The following is a 21,999-nucleotide window of genomic DNA, read 5'->3' as shown; positions in this document are numbered from 1 at the left end:
GTAATTTAGCGTAGTATTAAATAATTATAAAACAAAGAAATAGTATTTAAATGATAAATATAATATTTAATAATAAAAACAATTAAAAACTTTTGCATCAACAACAAAAATTCAGTAAAAAGACGAGAATACCAAATAGACATTATCAAAATAAATTAACAGCATTAAAATGTGTAGGTATAAAAAATCAATGGTAACGATAACTTGCAACAATTTATACCCTCATATCTTTATTACATCCTGTCTTTGCCCACTTCTAAGTATTTCCCTAACTACAAGATTTGTATTTCCCACGGTCTTATATAAGACCGTGGTATTTCCTATTATTATTATTGGTTTTTCACATGTAGACTCAACTACTTATAGTTTTGTCAATGCACAAAAAAATGTATACCTAATACACACACTCGGTCCTGCGATTAATTTGAGTCCACGAGCTCACATAACTTAGGGGAGTAATTTCCGTTATATGCTATGAATATTTTTAATCTATTATTATGACAATTTATAATTTAATGTATTTAATCTTTAGTATAGAAATTGTTTTAAAAAATTACAAAAATCGAGTGTTTTTGTCTATAAATAAATTATAATATACTTAATCTATAGACAGGACCGGTTTTGGAAGAGATGAGGAGGTGATCCCACGCTTTAATCCGAACAAATATGTTAAAATTTAAATTTAAAGCGAAATTGATTGACAAAATAATTAAATACATATCCTTGAATGCTTTACAACTTCGCATAACACAATGATAAATAATAATTAAATATGATTTATTTATTATATATTTCCATTTGGTGTATTGTCATATATATATATAAATTATTATTATTCCATGTCATTTCAATTTTTATTCCGTGGATAACCTAACAACTCTATCTATCCTTTCTAACGTTGTTCATAACGCGGCAGTATTGGCGGGGTGTGTGGGAGGCGCAGTCCATATCTTTTATGTCTATGATAATTTCAAGCATCACTGTTGTAGTTCGAGTGGCGTCACCGGTCACCTTATCTGATATCTCCTCTACATCGTGCCTACAGCGCTCAACTAATTATATACTTATCTATGGCTCAACGTTAATTAAAGTTATAATTTGTTAATTTCCGTAAACGGTTCTGCAACTGTAAACTGATAACAATGGAGCAATTGACTGACGTTTCTTTTAAGGCCGTCGATTAAATTTTAGAAATATAATTTGGAAATTGGAGTGAAGTAAAAGCATGTTACTACTTGAATCTTCATAATAATTTATGCTTCTGAGGTCATACTAGTGGGTCATATTTTTGTAACAAGAAAATGGCAACCCCCAACAATAACAATACTTCAGATGAAGAAAAAATCGACCCAACGAAAGACGTTCGATGTGGACTTGTGCGTGAAGTTGGAAGTCAAGCAATTTGGAGTTTATCTTCTTGTAAACCCGGTCAGTATTCCAAGCATTACTAATATGTTTACGGTATTTATTGATTTGCGTTGTAATGGTTTAGGTTTTGGCGTAGATCAGTTAAGAGATGATTGTATGGAAACTTATTGGCAGTCAGACGGTCAACTACCACATTTAGTTAATATTCAGTTTAGACGTAAAACAGTAGTACGTGACATATGTATTTATATTGACTACAGGTTAGATGAAAGTTACACACCTGGTCGTATATCTGTACGTGCTGGTACAAATTTTAATGACTTACAAGAAGTTGAAGTAGTTGAACTCAACGAACCTTATGGGTGGGTAAGAATTATGACTAAAGACATCAATGACATGCCATTGAAAACATATATGCTTCAAATAGCTGTTATAACAAATCATCAAAATGGACGAGACACTCACATGAGACAAATAAAAGTACATTCACCTGTTGAAAGAAGGGACCTTCTTATTGGTAATTTCAGTACAGTTGAAATGAGGCAGTATACGATAATTAAATAATTTCTCAAGTTTTTTATTTGTATATAACTTTAGTTTTTAAGACTTGTAAATAGTAAACAAAGAATTTATTATTTGATCTTCAAGTTAAAATAAAATTATGTAAAATAATTAAGTTATAATGAAGTACAGTAAAAAAAAACAATGTATTAAATATTGAAAAATCAAACTCATAGTTGTATGCAGTTCACATATTGACAGATAACTAATATAATTAGGGATAAATCTAAGGAAGTTCTGTTTTTCTGTTATTAAAAAAATGTACCAAAAAAAGCTACATCATGCGATGACTTTATGGTGTAGCATTTTTTCCATTTCCCGATTCCAAAGTCAGTATGGATACTTATAATGCATAATTCCAAATAAATCTTGTGTCCTGAAAATAATTAGATTCTCAAGTCTAAAACTGAATTGTTTTGGAAAGTAGAAAAGTTATATTTTATACCAAATATTTTTTAAAGCTAGTTTCATTTTTATTTCTACCTAAAATATGGAATTTTCTTTACACAACCTTAGTAGACAGTAAATGTACAAATAACCAAACAGGTATTAATAATCGACTCTACAACTTAGTTGGTCATGATCACTCGTCATTTTGGATTACAGAGTATTAATAAAAAGCTTTATGAAGTCTGCAAATTAAACTAAATTCAGTCACAAGTTCATTTTTGCAGATACTGGAAATTCATTTTTATATAACATTAATTTAACGATTTACTTTAATGTTACACATATTAATGTAGTTTTTAAATTTTCTAGTACTGGCCAATTTAGATTTTAGGATACTTCACTTACAACACCTTATAATTGTATGGTATAATTTCGGAAACAGCTTAATAATTATCTCATGTAATGCCATTACTGCCCACTCCTAGTAAATAGTTTTCTGATAGTTTTGCAATCCGGGACGAGTCTCTGAGGAGTGGGGGGGGGGAGGGTAACGGCTCATTTTTATGGATGGTTGCCTACCCAACTAACAGAACTGCAGACCGAGTGTCAGTTAAACTGTTGACAGTGAGCACAAACACACTTCTGCCCTAACCACTCGAAAGGTATCGTATATTATATAATATATTAATCGTATATAATAATTCTAACTCATAATTTAAATGAAACAGTCTTTATTTTTAATATATTACAAATATTGAAAAAAGAAAATTAGGACTTCTAAAGATTTAAACTACAACTAAATAGTATTTATAATAAAATATAATTATCACAGATATTTAAAAATAAATGATATAAAGTCAAATGTTACTAAAAATGTACATGTTGAATTCTGGTACCAATATGAGTATCTGTCAAACCGGATACAATTGGTGTAATAATAACATGAAACTTTAATGGTATAGGACGACCAGGCATATAATATGAGACATTAGTGTCATTTACATGTATCATTTCTTCGTCAGTCGTAAGAGAATTAATGGCTTCAAAATTCATTAAATCGTCTATTGTTATCATATTTTGGCTATTGTCAAATGATGCAACTTTTTGTACAACAGTAACAACATGGGGAATTTTATTTTGGACAGCATATACTAAAATAGCAACTCTAACATGCCGTGAAATTTTTCCAATTTCATCACTTGGCAATTTCAACTTGACAGTAGCACGAACAGTCTTAATTATAACTTCGGGTAACTCTACAGATCCACGCCATGTTATCAACAATGACTTTCCAAAACATATTCCTTTTAAGTATAATTCAATTTCCTAGTAACAAATTTATTTAATAATTATTGATATTGCAGTATTCTTTTTTTTAACAACGATACTTACCCACATAGATTCTTCATTTTGTTCTTGTTCACGATCAAAAAGATTATTAGATGTAACAATATCACGTTTAATAGACTGATAGTTTAGAATAGTTTTTGTCCGAACTCTGAACGAATTGCCCCAACGTTCACTTGTATACAACCTTGGTGTACATTCAAGCACATGGTCTCCAAAAGTAGCATTCAATTTTTTTTCTAAAATGTTTAATTTATTAATAAAAATATGTTCGCTGTTAGCAAACTATAGAGTGTGTAATGATTTGATCATGAAACATATGTTTGTCATAAATCTATTAAGAGGGCGTCGCACCGGTGATTTTCAATAGTAATAACATGTTTACGCAAACTGAAAATAACTCGCTTAATTTTGGTTTAAGAGTAAAATCACCAATTATAAAATTAAAAGAGAACAATATTCCGGAGGGAACCACGGTGCATTTAAAAAAAGAAAAATTGTTTTTTGAAAAGTTAGTCATTTAAAAATGTTAAAATAGTCGTTATTTCTAAACGATTTATTGAGCATTATACTTGGAATGAAAAAAACGCACCGTGGTGCCCTCCGGAATATTGTTCCCTTTTAATTTTATAATGGGTGCTTTTACACTAAAACCAAAATTAAGCGAGTTATTTTAAGTCTGCTTAAACATGTAGAGATGAAAAGACATTTTTAAATCGCTTTCAAGTATGCTGTGATAGTCCGAAAAATAAACTAACAACCAAAATAGAGTCCTAGTTATTGAACTAATAATTATACATCACAGTCTAACCATTAAATTAAGATTTTGTAAAAAATTGCCTGTACTTTACTCCTTAAAAATGGATGGTGCGACGCCCTCTTAAAGATTACAAATTTAAGGTATACCTATAAACTTTACAAAATCTTACTTATAAAATATTATACACATTTATATTAGAACCCGACAGAGATTGGGTTTGTGTGATAAACATGATACCTTGTAGAGATAAGGTATCATGTTTATCACACAAATAATGTTATTTACAAAATAATGTAAATTAGCATCGAGACTATATAAATTAAAAATAATTTGTATTTATTATTTTGATGCATTTATTTTTGTTTTTTTCCTTATTTTGTATCAATTGAAGAATTCATACCTAAATAGGTACTATATTTACTATGTAAAATAAAAACTTTATTATCTAATATAACAAATAAAATCGTACACCTATTATTTTGTTATATATAAGTTGCTAATTTTTTTTCTATATTATTGCCTTGTTTATTATTATTATTATTTCTATTCATCATCATGTAGCTTAACGGGCTATGAAGGCCCAACGCTGCCATCATGAGATGGTTTCTTGACGAATTCGCTTCCGGGACGGGTCGTCAATCCGTCGCCGGAGAGGGGATGGCGGTTCCTTTTTACCGGACGATTGCTCACCCAGCAAACAGAGCGCCTGTGACCGAGTGTCGAACCGGCGACAGTGAGCGCTAACACACTGCCGCCTTACCCACTCGGCCACTCCTCCTCCTATTATTTCTATTAATTTAAATATTTTCTTTAGTATAGTGAACATTAATTATTAAGTAAAACTTCTATTAAATTATTATTAATAGTTAATACTATTTGAATATTTGAATATTAACTATTTCGAAAATTTCCCATCACTAATGTTTCAAAATAATCAAAAGTTGTAATATCAGTTTAGTGAATTCTTGTTTTTGAAAATTAAGTGATTTAATTATCCAAAGTCAACGTAGTTAATAAGTTAGGTTCATTCATCAAATTTAATAATTATTTATTATTTATGTATATCCCCTAAATATTTAAAATAAATATATAATAAATAATAATATACACACTTAACATACCATACTTTACCAAAGTATACTCCATTGCTGCTGCCATCTTGTCAACAAAAAAATCTTTATTTTGTTTGACGATAGATAGCATCAAGAGCTGTGCCATTTGTCTAGGAAGTATCATTGGATACCTTATATAAGACATAACATGTTCAGTTAGAGAGCTCATATAATCATCAATTGCATCAGGATCATTACATTCAATTTGTTTTTCAGCTGATTGATAGTTCAACCAAGATGCAACACACCTAAAAATAATTAAAATAATTGCTTATTTTCTTCATAAAATAATTAATAGTTATTATACTAACCCAAAAAGTTGCATTTCGTCATGTACAACAACATCTGATTGCTGTAATAGACCTACTAAAACATCACACTGAAATGTATTGAAACATTTTGTACACGAGTCAAGATTCCACTTGATATAATTTCTACAAGCCTATATTTTTATTAAAATTAATTATTATTCTTTGTTTACATCTTCATAAAAACAGCAATACATTTTTGCCTCACTTTAAGTAGTTTATTCCATGGACTCTTTATATTCATGCATTCACTATCTTGCCAAATTTTACAATAGTATGAAGCCTAAAACCAACAATATTATTATTTTAATTATATATTATGAACTGTGTCCGTTCAATAAAAATGAAATAAAAAACTGTCCACAAAGATTGTAGCATCAAATAATAAAACTGATCTAAATTCTTCTAAGAGAAACCCTAATTATATTATATATCAAAGTACAATTCAAATTTCTCGTGGTTTTTATTCAATACTTATTAGTTTTATAAATCATCATGTATGACTTCATTATATGTTTCTGTTGGTAGTTATTGAGATTCAGAAGCTGTCATTTCGGATGATTAGTGTGTAGATGAATATTTAGCAGTTTTAAGAATACAAATAAGCAGGCTTTTCTTATTTGATATTTCTTCATAAAATTATTGGCAGGATTTATTGCCTTAAATAATTTTAATGACTAAAGTCACTTTTAAAGTATTGATCACTAAAGGATTTTTTCCAATAACTATTCATTAATGAAAATATTGTCTCCACAGTAGCATTGGATCCAGGAATTTCGAATGTAAACCCTACATCTAAAGAAAAATGGATATCAAATTTTAAATTATTTTCAAAAAATAACATTGATATTCTATGTTTTTAAAAGTTGTATTTAAATGACTAAATCTCAATACCTACCAACAGAATATATAATGAAGTCATACATGATGATTTATAAAATTATAAGTATTGAATAATAACCACGAGAAATTTGAAATGTACTTTGATATATAATATAATTAACTTATCATAGGGTCATTCCACGTGAAATTACTTAATGTGTGTGCGACTATAGTTCAAAAATGTTTGAAAATATATTATTTTGAGGTTCTTAATGACAAAAAAAAAATTTTTTTTGGGCCTAGGTGATTTGATTTTTAAAAATTGTTTTCCAAAAATACCTCATGTTCCCGACTCAGTAATTTCACCACCGATAGTGTTATCAACATGAAACCTGCACAGTTAAAATTTTAACTATATTTTGAAAAAACATTTTTTTGCAGCATTTAGCCTTAAAGGATTGTTAAGGTACATTAAGACGAGTATAAATGAACATAGTAAAAAAGCCAGTACAGTGGAGATGGGGAAGTCACGGGTCTACAGGAAGTATTATAATTTATAACTGAATGTGATAAAATCACTTTAAAATAAACGCTTTGATGCGAATCTGTGGATAAACCAGTATAGTCCAAACCAACCACAGAATAAACCAGCTCAGCAAGAAAGTATTATACATAAGTGAGTAATTAAGGGAAGTCCAGTGTGTTCACATATAAAAATACAAATATCGATAAAATCATTGTACCTAATGACAATTATGTGCTTAAAAATTAATTTTTTATATTGGGAGGGATACAATTAAGATTAATCTTCTGTCTATAAAAATGTATTACCTTAGTATCCCATATACCGTAATTAACAATATAATGAAAATGTTTTCATTATCTGTTGAGTGTCGATTATGTAATTTTTCATTTTTTGGGGGGTTTTTCCTTAATAAAAAAAGTTTGACAACAGATTATAGAGAAAATTGTATATGTTTTAGTTCCCTTATATACCTTTGGTCTAATTTTCAGACCTAAATCCCTAAAACTGCTCAAGAAGGAAAAATATGTACATTTTTTGGATGTTTTTCTAGATTTTGAAGGAGAAGGGGTTAATTTTTTTGAATTTTTGGCCCAATAAAGTATCTTATAGGTAAAAATTTCTGGTCTACTGAGTAGTTACACGAAGAAATCGGTTCAGTGGCTTACAAAATATTGTGGGTCCACAAAAAAAAAAAACCACATTGTAAATACAATACCATCTCAGCTCCACATCAAAGCTAAAAGAATATTAATACATAATTTATGTTTGACATATTTTAGTACGTCTATTTAATTTTTTAATAATTAAAGACATTATAGAAGGGGGAGGATAAAAGTGATAAATTGGTGATGGTTATAATTTTGAATAAATTGCAAACCTAAACTACAATGTAATGCAGATGGGACTTTTTTTTAGGTGGAAGTGGCCAACGTCATATTTGCAATACTACGGGGATTGAACACAGTACCTTATGTGCACCGAGTTTGACATCTTATGCAACTGGGCATCACATGTAGACATGTATTTTTAAAATACATATAAGTTGTTGTTTAAAAACATTAAAAATTTGGTTTTCAGAAATAAATACATCTAATACATACACTGATAGTAGTGGGTTGATTTAACGATAGAACGTACTGAAACCATGTGACAAGTTGACCTTGATCAGCAGCATCAGCTATATGGTCACACATATACTCTACACAGAGTGAAGTAAGATCCTATAACAAGACAATTAACAACATTGATGTATTTGTGACATTTTAACAAATATATACCTTATAAAAATATATACCTTAACATTATATTTGTCAGCTAACACTAACATTGGCATAATATTTGACTGTTCAAGTGTTATTACACCAGTATAAAAGTATTGTAAGAAAACAGGGAATACTTCAATACACTGTGGTACCTCTTGCAATTCTATGACTTCTTGATAAGAGTCACTCCATTTTGTATTCATAAGCATAGTCTGAAAAATATTAACTTATTTTTAACAATTTATCCTATAAAAGCAAGACGTGTATAAGACTATTATAGCTATTTATTACCTCAAACACATCACTGGATATGCATAACATAAAACGATGAGCAGGATATGGTATTCCTCCGACTACTAGTGTAATGTCATTTAATAATTTGTTTTCATAGACGTGTTGTATTTTTTTTAGTAAAGTATTTGAGTTATCGTTCTAAACATATAATCAGGCAATTATAAAACTAAAATCTTTCACAACAAACTTTTACTCACAATGTTTGGCATTGCATATGAATGATCCATTTCACATTCAACTGACATTCTTCGACGCTTCATACCCAAAAAAACCAAAAGAAATTGTGGAAACACGAACAATAAGTCAGTATTTTTTTTGTCTTAAGCCCTATTCATTTGTATTTAATATAAACATTAAACATCTTACGGGTCTAATTTTTAAACCACGAATACGTGATCTGAAGTCTGAACAGTAAACACCAATTGCAAATGCCTAACATTATCTTGTATAGTAATATCACGGAATAGATAAAACCCCGGGGTTAAATGGGCATTCGGTCATAGGTTCCTAAATGATAACAAGTTACTACTTTGGTTTCGACGGTCCCGCTCTACCTTGCCCATCGTGATACTTTTTTTTTTTTTTCTAGGTTATAACCAAGTTATACCAATTGACGAATACTCAATATATTGAGTTCGGGAACCTATGGCCGCTTATCGATTAAATGGCTGCCTAATGAGCAATAAAAAGTGACCACAAAATAGCTACTCTTCGGACAGGCTTTTCACTTTTGGCGCTCTTTATCAATAAACTGCTTCACAGCCATAGACCTATAAAGATAGGTCTATGTTCACAGCAGACTGTTTTATTTTTCATAATGATAATATGTAAAAATATTTTACCTCCATTAATTTAATTAAATACTATAAATTATATATAAACGTACATAGTGTAACATAACTATTTAATATAACTACTATTAAATAAGCAATTCGTTGAAAAATATTTACATGCCAACCACAATAATAATAAACAATTATTTGTACTTTGATGTATTAATTTACCAGTTATAAGTTACCCATAATGAACACATCATAATGAAAATATTTTCAAATCCCGTCAACTGTTAATTCACTCACACTTAGAAACATAAAAATTGACTACGGTCAAATTGTAATTTTTCCTTTTGTTTTGGTTTTGGTTTTTCATAAATAAAATAAGTTTGTCTACTGCTGATATTATTATAGAGGAAATGGTTTATGTTATAGCCCCATTTTAGATCTATTCGGTCAAATTTCAGACTTTAGGTCCTACAACTTAACATAAAAAAGCAAAAGAAAGAAAAAGTATCCCCCCCTTTCTAAGTAATTTATTTATTTATTTAAATTTCTTACTCCATAGTGGCAATTACAAAAGGCAATAATAGAAGGTAACAAACAGAAAATATTAACAGTGTTTAACAAAATGTGTACATAAGTATATGAAAAGAATTACAAAAAATAATTTTTAAACAATTTGAACATAGAATCATAAAATACATAAAAACCGATTATTTATTAATAATCCTCATACCTCTGTAATGAGGTGATACATAACCATAATTAGTGGAATGTTCAATGATGGGGGAACGAAAAATATTGTTTTCAATCTAGTATTGTAGCATGGTACAGCAAATTTAATAAACTGAGCAATTCTGGGGAATTTATTAGCCAATACACCAATTTATAAATAACTATAAGGCATAACGCCTATTTCTTCTGATAAATAATGATGGAAAGTAAAAGTTCAAATGACATTTAAATTAAGCCTAATAATTACATTTATTTTGGATTTGTTGAATTCTATTAATCAAGGTGACTTGTGTGCCATGTTGGGCTACATACTAGACAACCGTATTCTAATATTGACTTAACTAGAGAATAAAATATAATAATACAGTGTTCTAAAAACTATTGAATCATTAAAACTTGACTAATTTCTACAAACAAACCCTAATATATTTTTTTTGTTTGTCAACATTATTGGCTAAAAATACATTACTGTAAAAAAACAATATCTTCTCAGCTCTACAGCAAAGTTAAAATTTTTTTTTTTTTTAATTTGCATGATTTTAGACTTGAAAATCTCAGGCCTATTAAAAAAATATTCTAAGAAGAAAATGTGACTTATAAAGGGCCTTTAATTTTAAGATAACATAGGGTCTCATTAGTTGTAGCACCAGCAGTGTGTTTAAGGTATACAATATGTATAGAAGTAGAAGACCTAACAAAAAGAATAAATAATGAGTTATATACACACATAATTAATAGTTTAATGTAGAGTAATTAAATTTATTTAACATTTTTTTTTTCTATTTACAATAATATTTTGAAATAATTACATTTAAAATAAATTTAAGTATAAGTATTTTAGTGTAAGTAATACCTTAATACCAAATACTCGAGATTTAACATAACTTAATAAATAATATTTAAATAATACATTTGAACAAGCAAAATAATTAAAAACAATTAAACATGTATATTAAGCTAATTACATAACACTTTTTTTTTTTATCTTAATAAGGCAAATAAAAGACAAAACCACCAACCCTCGACTCTTTTAGGCGCTTTAAATGTCTTAAGATTGGAATAATGTTCAAAGTGGTTTTGTCTACTTTTGTTTCACTATATTTTGTTATGTCCTCAGCTGTTACAAAATATTGACCTAAAAAAATGTTAATAATATAAGTCAGATGAAGGTCAGGTCTATCTGTTTGGATAGGTCGTATCATACAGGCTAACATGGACCATAGTGTATTCATAACTATAATAGTATAATATGATTATTCCAGTATCTAGTGCCAACCAAGGGTCTGGATAAAGTTTTGGACAAAAATCGCATTTTACTCGGTATAACATATTTTAAAAACTCGGACAACTATTTTACACAAAAACTAAAGTTCTTAAAATACATTTTTTTTATTACAAAGTTATTCTTTTTGGAATTATTCCAGAAAAAACAGATTACATGACAAAGGCTGCCGTTAAAAGCTCTATGTGATCACCTATCTGAGGTCAAGAAGCAAAGGATGCTGCTCAACTTCATACGCCACTACAATGCTATATAATAAATTAACTGTTTCTATAAAAAAATTGTTTTAGCTAAAAAAGTTTATTATTTAAATTAAAAATATTATTTTAGAGATCCCATCCTATTCTTTAACCTTTAGTAACTTAAAAAGTAATTATCCAAATCTGGTTGTCGACCAGCCAAAATTTTCAGCAAATTATTCTTAACAAAATGGCTATCTTGATTTTTTTTTAAAAAATGTAACAAAAAAAATAAATTTTTTTTTTAAAAAGTAAAATAGTTAAGTGCATTAAAACTGTGGTGCTTATAGCGCAAGGGAGTATAAATTATTTTTAAAAGAAAAATCTTAAAAACATTTACTAGAACAAAAGTTATTTAATTTGTCAAATCGTTCCGGGTCCCTCTGTATAAAGACAACTGGTTACCAAAACTATGAGTGATAGCTATTATGAAGAAAGAATATATTTTGTGGTGGTTATTAATACTGAGTGTAGTTTTTTATGGATTATCCGTTATTGTGTTATAAATAATAAATATATGAAAAATAGTTAATCAATTTCCAAACCAATTTAGGGGTCGTCTGAAAATAAGGACCATCCTAATAATTAAATAAATAAAAATGTATATATATATATATATATCTATATAAAAGTATTATAATGTTTAGTAAAATTCTATACCTTGACCAACAGTACTTTGTTGAATTTTCCAATCATTATAAGCATCTAAATCTTTTTTTTTAAGTGAACTTTTTGGTTTTCGCAAAATTTCATATTTATTTTCTAAAGCTTTATTAATACTGTCAATCACAGTATTTATATTTAATGAATTTAAACGCCCTTTCATGTACCTGAACATTTCAAAATACAAAAGTATATAATAGTAGCATATTTCAATAAATATCATAACAAATATCTTACTTAGGAACAGAATTCATTTCATCATTGTCAACTAACTTTAGAAGAGGAGTGTCAAGTATTTGTTTTGAAGTGTGGAATTTAGAATGTCCCATTATGGCACTCATCATTGTATTATTAGACATTGTATTTTGATGTATAGTAGTCTCAGTAGGAGAATACATATCAGTCCATGAACTAGCTACAGGTGACATAGACATGTTGTTCATATTTACTTTAAAATCTTTCGTTCCATTTTGATTGAATAGGTGTTCTGGTTCATTAGTATGAAATGAATTCAATGGAATATTAGTAATCATATGTTCACATCTATCTACTATCATTTTTAATTCATCAACTTGCTTTTGAAAATACTATAAAGGAAAATATTTTAAAATTAATATTTAAATAAATATTTTTAATTTAATCATTTTATTTACCGTTTGACGAGCATTTTTTTCTTTGATTAACACATTCTTTAATGTACTTATTTGATCATCAAATGAAATAACTAAACTATCTAGTTTTTCGTAAGTACCTAGAATTTCTTTACCACCTTCGGGATTTTTAAGACACAACATAACATCTAAACATGTACTTAAATTGTCAACAGTACTAACCATTTTTTCAAGATCAAAATTACTCATCTTGATGATTTGTTACTTGATACTAAAATCTATAAAAAGATGACACATTATAAAAAAAAAATGAATATTTCCACATTAAAATTATTATATTATTATACAACAAAAATAATTCCGGAAACGTTTAGTTTTTAAGTTACAGCTACTTGAACTTAGAGAATTATCTTTGCGCGAGACACTCGTGCCGTCCACGCCATCATGCAGCATTGGACAACGTAAATCACAATTGAAAAATATAGTAGTTTGTGGGATTTCTTTATTTTCCATATAATAGTGTTTTTTATGGTAATTACGATTCCAAAGTCAGAATTAGACGGACTCCCTAATTCAATAGCTGCCGGCGCGACTAGGTCACCGCCCTTCATTTTTTTTCTGCTAGGCACTTGACACGGCTTCCAGAGCCTATTTCTCCAAGTTCAAGTGGCTGTAACTTCAAAACTAAGCGTTTTCGCAATTTTGTTTGTTTGCACCATCGTTTTCAGCATTAAAATACACATTGATTGGAAAAAAAATATCGAAGTTGGGGTCTGGGGTGGTCAAGTCGATTTGTTCCCAGGTGATACTAAGCATGTGAGGTTAAGCTGCGTCCGTTACTGCTTGACCCCAGTTGAGTGACCATCTAGGGTTTTAGCAGAAGCCTAAATTATGTCCTTTAGGCCATAACTCATATATCCAACCTACACAAATCTAAAACCCTAATCGAAACAAATCTACCAAGTAAGCCAAGGAGCAAAGCTGCTGAGGCTGTAAAAAAAAGTTTAGTATTATGTCCAGTTAATAACATATTTATAACCAATTGTTATTTCAATAGTTAAATAACAGAATTTATATAAATCATATTTATAAAAAAAAGTTGAAAACATGGCTTAACAAAATTGTCAATAATACTTGCAACATTATTGACAATTTATTTAATTTAAAAAATAACGGTAAAGATTATACTATATATCATATTATACAGGATCAAAATCAAGGTCATTAAGATGAAATACTTACATACAATTCTAAAGACACATAATTTCTATCCAAAAAGTCGATAAAATATAAATTGTAATATAATATTATAAATCACGTAACATTCAAAAAGAAACAAACGTATTTACATAATGAACTTGAAGTAACAGCCAACAGGTATGATTGCTTGATGAATGATAATAATAATAATCAGTAATCACTAATGAGTAATAGTAAGGATGGGCCAAATATATCGATATAACACAATATCGATATATTTTTTTGATATTTACAACTGTTAATTGTTTAAGTCTATCTTAGTCTGTGTACGGCATACCGCATAGAATTACAAAGGAATCTTTATCTTTACAGGGATATGATGTACGGTGTATATTTGGTCGAGATAGAGTGGCTCTATGTCAAATTTCGGCATATATATATATACAAATAACTTTAAATTAATATAAAGTGAGCTGCCCAATAATTCTGGTTGCCAATACAATACACTACACCGCATAATAATCAATTAAATGACATACGTTATTAAGACAAGAAAAAAATAAGTACATAAAAGTAATAAAAAAATTAAAAAAAAAAATTATGTTTTAAAGTTAAACAAAAGAAAACATATTTAATTATGATAGGTAATTAAACAATAATAAAAAACAAAAAATTAAAAATAATTCGGATTTAGGTACAATAAGTGGTAATAGATATATTTTATCTATTCTGTGATTTCGGTAGCTGTTTATATGGTGGCTTTTTGATTTTTGAAGTGTAAGTGTGTAACCTGTATAGACGAGCATAGACCTATAAAATTATAAATAAAGAATAGGTCTATGATAGCGAGGGCTACTCGGGGGGTAGGTAACGCTGCGAGTAACCCCTAGAATGCGCTACAAAGTCATCGATATGACGAATGATGATAAAGATATTGATATTGACAAATGACAAATTTGTTATTGTTTATAATAAAAATTACAACTGACAAGTAAAATAACTTTGGGATACACGAATACGTTAATACAATGCCCAAACTCCAAGTTTCAGTTCGAGTTTTTTAATACTATTAATTGCAAGTTATACTAATTTTGAATTGGTATTATATTTCATATAACGTTCGTTAAGTTTAACTAGCCATGTGGAAATGTCACAAATGTGGGAAGCCAGTATATTTTGGTAAGCTTTTGTAGTCTAATTTTTTTATTTCAACAAGTTAACAACCAACTTCCATTTAACAAAGTTTTGTGTTTAGCTGAGCGAAAACAATCTTTGGGATATGACTGGCATCCTGAATGTCTACGATGTGAAGAATGTAGTAAACGGTTGAATCCTGGACAGCATGCAGAGGTTTTAGCTGATACTTAATTTTATAATATTGACTAAATATCGAGGGTTTTTAGGCGGCATTACACCTCAGTTTTTTTAATCAAAACATTCCAGGTCTAAATGTGAGAAGATGAAACTGCGTAGTTGAGAATTTGATAGGACTGTTGGGTGTTCCTAGTTGCAAAAAAAAGTTATACATATTGCCCATGCAAAATTAAAAGCAGAATAAATGCCGCCACAATAGCAATGGTGTAACTTTCAAACACAAGAGCGCTCAAAGTTTAAACAACAAACTTGACTAATTTTATTTTTTAAAAATTATTTTATTAAAAATACTATTTTAGTACATAAAAAACAGGATCATTTTTATATAGTTATGAAAATTATTAATAAAGGATGTATAAAGAATTAAAAAAGAGTCCTTCAAGTGAAATGATTTGAAAAGCTACCAAAACAATAAAAAAATTAGGACTTGTAATTGAGGAAAAAAGTAGGTTTTATTAGGATTTCAAATCCTTAATTACCTAAATTATATACTTTATCATAAAATTATAAACCATAAAATAGTATAAGACTTGTATCTACATCATTGCTCCAACCTATAATTTATGTATAATTTTGCTTCAATGAGGAGCTGAGAGGTATTGTTTTTACAATGTTGTAATTTCGTTTTCAATCCAAAATATTTTTAAAAAGTTAAACTCATATCTTTATGTCAATAAATGTCTTGATCAAATAAATTGTACCTGAAATAAACTTAGTTAATCACCCCTTCCCCTTTTAAATCAAAAAAATTACCAAAAAATATACATATTTTCAACTTAAAATTGTAGCACGCTATAACTTTTTAAACAATTATCTAAATATTTGGAAACTTGTAATATCAATATGCGCTAACAAACCAAAAAAATAACATAAACCCCTTCACTCCAGAAAGTGTAGGAACTTTTTTTATTTCAACTTTTTTGGTAATACTTTAGGCTTGAGATTTATAGTTAGAAAAAGATACATCCACAAAGGTTCAAACCACTCTTGGCAGCATTAAATAGTATGATTTTCAGATTAATCAATATTTCTAAGTTAAAAAAGCTAAATTTGTGTTGTTTTATGATTATGAAGGAGAAAGAGTGAACTTTTTAAACTATTGGCCCATTAAAGTACCTTTTAGATACGTATCTGACCTAAAAATTGCTATACAAAGAAGTTCGTGCGCTTGATAAAAGATACCATGGGGCGTGGTGATGAACTTTTAAAATATTTTATTAACTTATTATGTATTATATATAACCACAAGTGTTTTTCAGTTTTTTCTAGATTAATTACTACAGATAAATAATTCATTATCTTTTTTTAATTTAAGAATAAAATTACTATATTTCTTAAAATAAATTTAAGGAATCAAATTACTATCTACTAATATTATTTAAGTTTAAAAATTAAACAGAATAGTATAAAATCTGATATCTTTTATTATTTATTAATTATTATTTTATAATTTATAGCATAAAGGTGTGCCATATTGTCATGTACCATGTTATGGGGTCTTATTCGGTCCTCAGTTATATGGGCATGGCACTAGAGTTGAGTCTCATACTAGCTTTGGCAGAGTTGAAAACAAATACCCATTTGGACCAAATGTTGAAAGGTGGTTAATTTATTAATAAAATCAAAGAATATTCTGAATATATCAATATTTTTTTATTATAGATCAGAGTTGGAAGAGAAACTAAAAAAATACAATAAATATTTTGAAGGACGTAGTGGGGAAATTCGGAGTCGAGAAGTAATCTAGGTACAGTTTAATTTAAAAATAATATTATTTTAATGAAATTACATGTTTACAGGTGAATGGTCGTCTAGTATTAGAAGGTGCACTAAGAATCTATTGGGCTGTTACTGATATTATTCACTTGAAAGAGGATGATGACCAAAGAATTAAGAACCGGATTCTCAAGGGCACAGATATACCATTAATGGTATAAATATTTTCTTCAAAATTATTGATACAACATAATATATTGATCTCTATTTTAGAAACTACAGGGAAAATATGTAACTGAAAACTCAAAAAACAATAACCATTATAATGGAGGTAACTTATCAAATAAATTTAATACATTGCCAAGCAGTTTAAATCACGTTGATATAAAAGATGAACTTGATGATTTGTTAAAGGTATTGATAATTAGTTTAATAATAAAAAAAATCAAATCATTTTATGCAAACATAGTAGAACTTGACCAGAACTCAACTATTGGTTAATTTTTAAATTATGAAGATTAAATATCTGAATAATATTTTAGGTGGAAAGAGAAATAGCTGATGATGATAAAGCATACAATACATTACAACACATAGATGCAAAATGCTCAGATAAAAGTGATGAGTATTCTACAAATTTTGAATCAAAATTAGAAGAGGAGTCTACTGATAAAAGTTTATTAAGGAGTCGTTCATTGGATGATGACGTTAGTGATAGTGATACAAATGAAGAAGTTCAATGTGATCATCATGATGATTTGATAAATAATGTAGTTATAAGGCGTAAATCTGGTTCAACTGCTATTAAAAGAAGGTATAGAAATTCAGATATTATTTAAAAAAGAAATATTTTTATGAAAACAGAAATACTATTTTATAGAACAGGCAGATTAAATGGTAAAAATCGGACTAAATTGAAACGCCGTTGCTCAATAAATGGCCATTTTTACAATCGCGAAACAAGTTTTTTTACCCCACCTTATGGCAGCCAAATGTCTGTATGGGTTACATCCTTGGTAACAACTCCAGAAGTTATTAATTTGATGCTTGACAAGTATAAAGTTGATGGTAAAGCAAACCAATTCTCATTATTTCTTGTTTTTGATAATGGAGGTAAATATTTGAGGTACTTATTATTATTTTTACACTTATTAATATTGTTGAAATACACATGTTTGATGTGTACAAATAATTTAGAACGCCGTAAATTACAAGATGATGAATATCCATTAGTTGTAAGACTAATACAGGGGCCCCATGAAGATGTTTCTAGATTATACTTGATGGAAAGTCGAACAACTGATGAAATTAGTTGTGATGTTGCGCAATTTTTAAATTTCAGCTTGCCAGAATGTAGAGCTATTCTAGCTGGTTATGATGCGGAAGAAGAAAAACTTATTAATGCAATAAAAGCCAAGTAATGTTTTTATTAAGAAATAAGAAGGACTATTTAAAATGTGATGTATGTTTATAAATCAGGTATGAAGAGATGAGAAGAAGGATAAAAGAACGAATGGAACAATTAAAAGTTCGACTTTGAAGATTAAATTGTATGATTCATTAAGTTAACTTTATATACTAGTAGGATTACCACATTCGACATAAATTATACTTAATGTATCATAGTTACATAACGATAAAATAAATCAAATGACAGACTTTGTTTTGCAATTTGCTGCATTTTACATAATTCCTGTTTAATACATTTTGTAGTTTGTTTTTTTGTTTACCTAATAAATTAAGTACCAAAAATACAAAGTATATAATACTCTATCATTTGATGTATTAAATAAAAAAAAAATTTCTTACAAAAATAATTTTTTTTTATAACTCAACATAATAAAAAAATGTCTCACTGTATTTTAGCTTCTTTGTAGAGCTGAGAAGGTTTAGGAGAAATCCTAAAATTGTTCTTATACACATAGGCGGAGATTGGAGGGTGCTTGGGGGGGCTTAGCACCCCCAAAATTATCAATAGCCCCCCCAATTATTTGATCACTTATCAAAGTAATAAATTCCTTAATTAATGGAGTAAAAACTAAAATTATTAATAAGAATAAATTATGAAAATTATTTTAGTTCCAAAACGGCAAAACATTATAACAATGTTTTTGATAATGTTATCATTTAATTTTAATTCAAGTGCTAAATAAAGTTATACATTTTTCAAAAAACGCAATAAATATTGATAAAATTTAAAAGGCTCTAACCCTAAATGTATATCCCAGCTTATTCAAATTATTTCAAGTCGCCTTGTCTTTGCCAATTAGTTCAGCTACATGCGAACGCAGCTTTTTAGCTATGCGCAAAATTAAGACATGGTTACCTGACATGGTTGCAAGACAGGTTTAATAATTCATCCATATTATACATAGAAAACGATTTAAATATTGATGTAGAAAAAATTATTGATATATTTGGATCTAAGAATAGGCCTTAAAATAATATGTATTTACTTAAATAATATACAAATATTATATTATAATTATAATGTTTTTTATTTATACATTTGTAATGTTATATAGTATTATATATAAATAATTTAGGAGTGTAAATCCCTTGCTGGTCATTTTAGGTAGAAAAATGCTAGCCCCCCCAAAAAATTAATGAAATCTCCGCCTATGCTTATACAGTAGTTGTAGTTTGTGAACTATCAACAAAACTAGGTAATTAGGTAATATTTATTTAACTATAAGTTCATGTTACAACGGTATAGTAAAAACGGAGCATGTTGGGAAGGTCACAGGTCTAGAGAAATTATTATAATTGAAAGTGATAAAAAAACACATTTAAGCGTATCTTGCATATACAAGCATTGGTAACAATATCCTTAAAATAGTATTTTTAGCATTAGTGTGGTTACGACTAAAGTTGGTCTGTTTACATATTTCATAATGTTTGTTGTTACTCGTACATCGTATTTACTATTTAGCAATATACTGAAAATATTTTTCAGGAACTTATTAGGTTTGTTCGCTTTGACAAAAAGTGTACACCAATGCGTTCGTTTTAAAATAGAGTAGTTGTGCACGCTGTTTGTTTTAAAAAAGTGTTGTATCTGTGTACAATAGACTATAATCTTTATAGGTCTATGCTTTATTCACACCGACACCCACAGTGGTCTGAAACGCCAATTTAGACGGCCAATAGTATCATTTTTAAAAGCATGATTAGAATTTTTTTCTCTATATCTTTATGAGGCTTCATATGACATTTCGAGACTACAAGTTGACATGGTAATGCTTAAAAGCTATTTAAAGAACATAGTTCTAAAATTTGCCTGTTTTCCGAATCTTTTTAGTTTTTTTTCTGCTTAAATAAAAGTTGTAAATATTTGTTTTTTATTTTAAAATTACGCATATTCCAGTATACACATCTTGTAGAACAAGTCATCAGCTAAATTAAAAAAAAAACACGCGTCAGATTGCGTTTGCAGCGTACATAATGAAATTACTTAGAATAATACATTATTTCTGATACGTTGATTTTATTGACTTCATCAAGAAATTTAAACCTTTATTACTTTCAATGAAACTTCATGATTCACATTGAATTATTTATTTAAATTAAATAATTTTTGAACTTTTTGACTGGTATACAGGGTGATTTTTTTATCATGGCCACTCAATTTCTCATTGAGTTTAATTAATAATTTAATTTTTTTCTTTCATAGTGTTTTTATATAATGTGATCTCATTTTTCCACAAATTATTATCTATTTTTGAATATTATTGTTATTGGAAAAACAAAAAATTGTCGAATAAAAGTCTATTACCTTAGTAAAAAAAAAATTGTTTTTACGGTGGATGAAGAGTGAAAGTGTCAAACGTTCCAAGTGCCAAAGTATAAAAATTGTACTTTATAATTTGATTTGTATTTTATTCATTACCGGAAACAATTAAGTAAATTTTTCAATTAAAGAATAGTTATTTATAAAAAAAACAACCATATTTAAAACTCAAAAATATGTTAAAGTGTTTCCGGTAATGAATAAAATACAAATCAAATTATAAAGTTAAATTTTTATACTTTGGCACTTGGAACGTTTGACACTTTCACTCTTCAGATAACTGTGGTTGTACCTAATTTTCGGTGTTGGTCATTATCATATTTTTTATCAACTCATTTTTATAATCAATTATCAGTTGATTAATCTACATAAAAAACGTTTGTTTTATAATACCACGCCTGATCACACCCCTTACACTTGACCCAGACACTACACTAATTAGTGTACACTTTTTATTCTAAACGAACAAAGCTATTGACTGTTGATTCAATGCAATCATAGGTGTTACTCAGTGTATTTTCGTCCCCCCTTTTTCTGTTTCTTTTTGATAAAATTGTATATTTTACAGCACACCAAGATAAATCTTAAGTGTTATTCAGGCTTTAGTTACTAAAAGTGCTGGAAAAAGAGAAATAAAGAAGTTTCTACCCCTTCTAGCGAAAATGAATTTTTTTTTTTTGTAGAATAATTCATACAATTTGTAATTAAATTGACTACTTAAAAAAAGTTACGGTGTAATTTTATATTTAAAAATACGTATTTATTCGTATTTATTTTTATTTTTAAAGGCAGTTGAATTTTTCAAATGTTTGGCTCAATAAAGTACCTTTTAGATATGATTTCCGATCTATATTTGTTACATG

At 28.3% G+C, this 21,999-nt stretch overlaps 4 protein-coding genes across 5 annotated transcripts; 2 read left to right on the top strand and 2 right to left on the bottom strand.

Annotated features, from left to right (window-relative positions):
* Positions 1-999: 999 nt before the first annotated feature.
* On the top strand, positions 1,000-2,159 carry LOC126838331 (anaphase-promoting complex subunit 10). 2 transcript variants are annotated; one of them, XM_050572671.1, is made up of 3 exons: positions 1,000-1,428; positions 1,493-1,730; positions 1,796-1,919. In XM_050572671.1, the coding sequence occupies exons 1-3, from the start codon at positions 1,302-1,304 to the stop codon at positions 1,863-1,865; spliced, it is 435 nt and encodes a 144-aa protein (XP_050428628.1). In that variant the 5' UTR covers positions 1,000-1,301; the 3' UTR covers positions 1,866-1,919. The 2 variants fall into 2 exon arrangements, with proteins under 2 accessions (XP_050428628.1, XP_050428627.1); XM_050572670.1 differs by having other exon boundaries at positions 1,007-1,428; positions 1,493-2,159.
* Positions 2,160-3,033: 874 nt separating this feature from the next.
* On the bottom strand, positions 3,034-9,254 carry LOC126838329 (BTB/POZ domain-containing protein 17-like). Its single transcript, XM_050572669.1, has 9 exons — positions 8,948-9,254; positions 8,748-8,888; positions 8,489-8,668; positions 8,295-8,414; positions 6,055-6,129; positions 5,850-5,980; positions 5,548-5,786; positions 3,712-3,905; positions 3,034-3,645 (listed from the first exon to the last, which is right to left on the bottom strand). Exons 1-9 carry the CDS (start codon positions 9,008-9,010, stop codon positions 3,187-3,189), a joined length of 1,602 nt encoding a protein of 533 aa, XP_050428626.1. The 5' UTR covers positions 9,011-9,254; the 3' UTR covers positions 3,034-3,186.
* A 1,774-nt stretch (positions 9,255-11,028) lies between these two features.
* LOC126838328 (uncharacterized) lies at positions 11,029-14,461 on the bottom strand. Its single transcript, XM_050572668.1, has 5 exons — positions 14,299-14,461; positions 13,099-13,334; positions 12,683-13,032; positions 12,443-12,612; positions 11,029-11,396 (listed from the first exon to the last, which is right to left on the bottom strand). The coding sequence occupies exons 2-5, from the start codon at positions 13,303-13,305 to the stop codon at positions 11,248-11,250; spliced, it is 876 nt and encodes a 291-aa protein (XP_050428625.1). The 5' UTR covers positions 13,306-13,334; positions 14,299-14,461; the 3' UTR covers positions 11,029-11,247.
* Positions 14,462-15,143: 682 nt separating this feature from the next.
* Positions 15,144-19,007, top strand: LOC126838202 (ras association domain-containing protein 4). Its single transcript, XM_050572402.1, has 10 exons — positions 15,144-15,435; positions 15,512-15,606; positions 17,088-17,230; positions 17,293-17,368; positions 17,430-17,561; positions 17,620-17,760; positions 17,889-18,160; positions 18,227-18,459; positions 18,544-18,763; positions 18,826-19,007. The coding sequence occupies exons 1-10, from the start codon at positions 15,396-15,398 to the stop codon at positions 18,884-18,886; spliced, it is 1,413 nt and encodes a 470-aa protein (XP_050428359.1). The 5' UTR covers positions 15,144-15,395; the 3' UTR covers positions 18,887-19,007.
* The last annotated feature ends 2,992 nt before the right edge of the window (positions 19,008-21,999 follow it).

This window comes from Adelges cooleyi, unplaced genomic scaffold (genome assembly GCF_023614345.1).
Source record: "Adelges cooleyi isolate 19-005CV unplaced genomic scaffold, UGA_ACOO_1.1 ACOO_flye_CR_arks_rails_tigmint_CR_PRNA_30, whole genome shotgun sequence".
Classification (NCBI taxonomy): Eukaryota; Metazoa; Arthropoda; class Insecta; order Hemiptera; family Adelgidae; genus Adelges; species Adelges cooleyi.
Note: the sequence above shows the minus strand (reverse complement) of the source record. Positions and strands in the feature narration are given on the sequence as shown.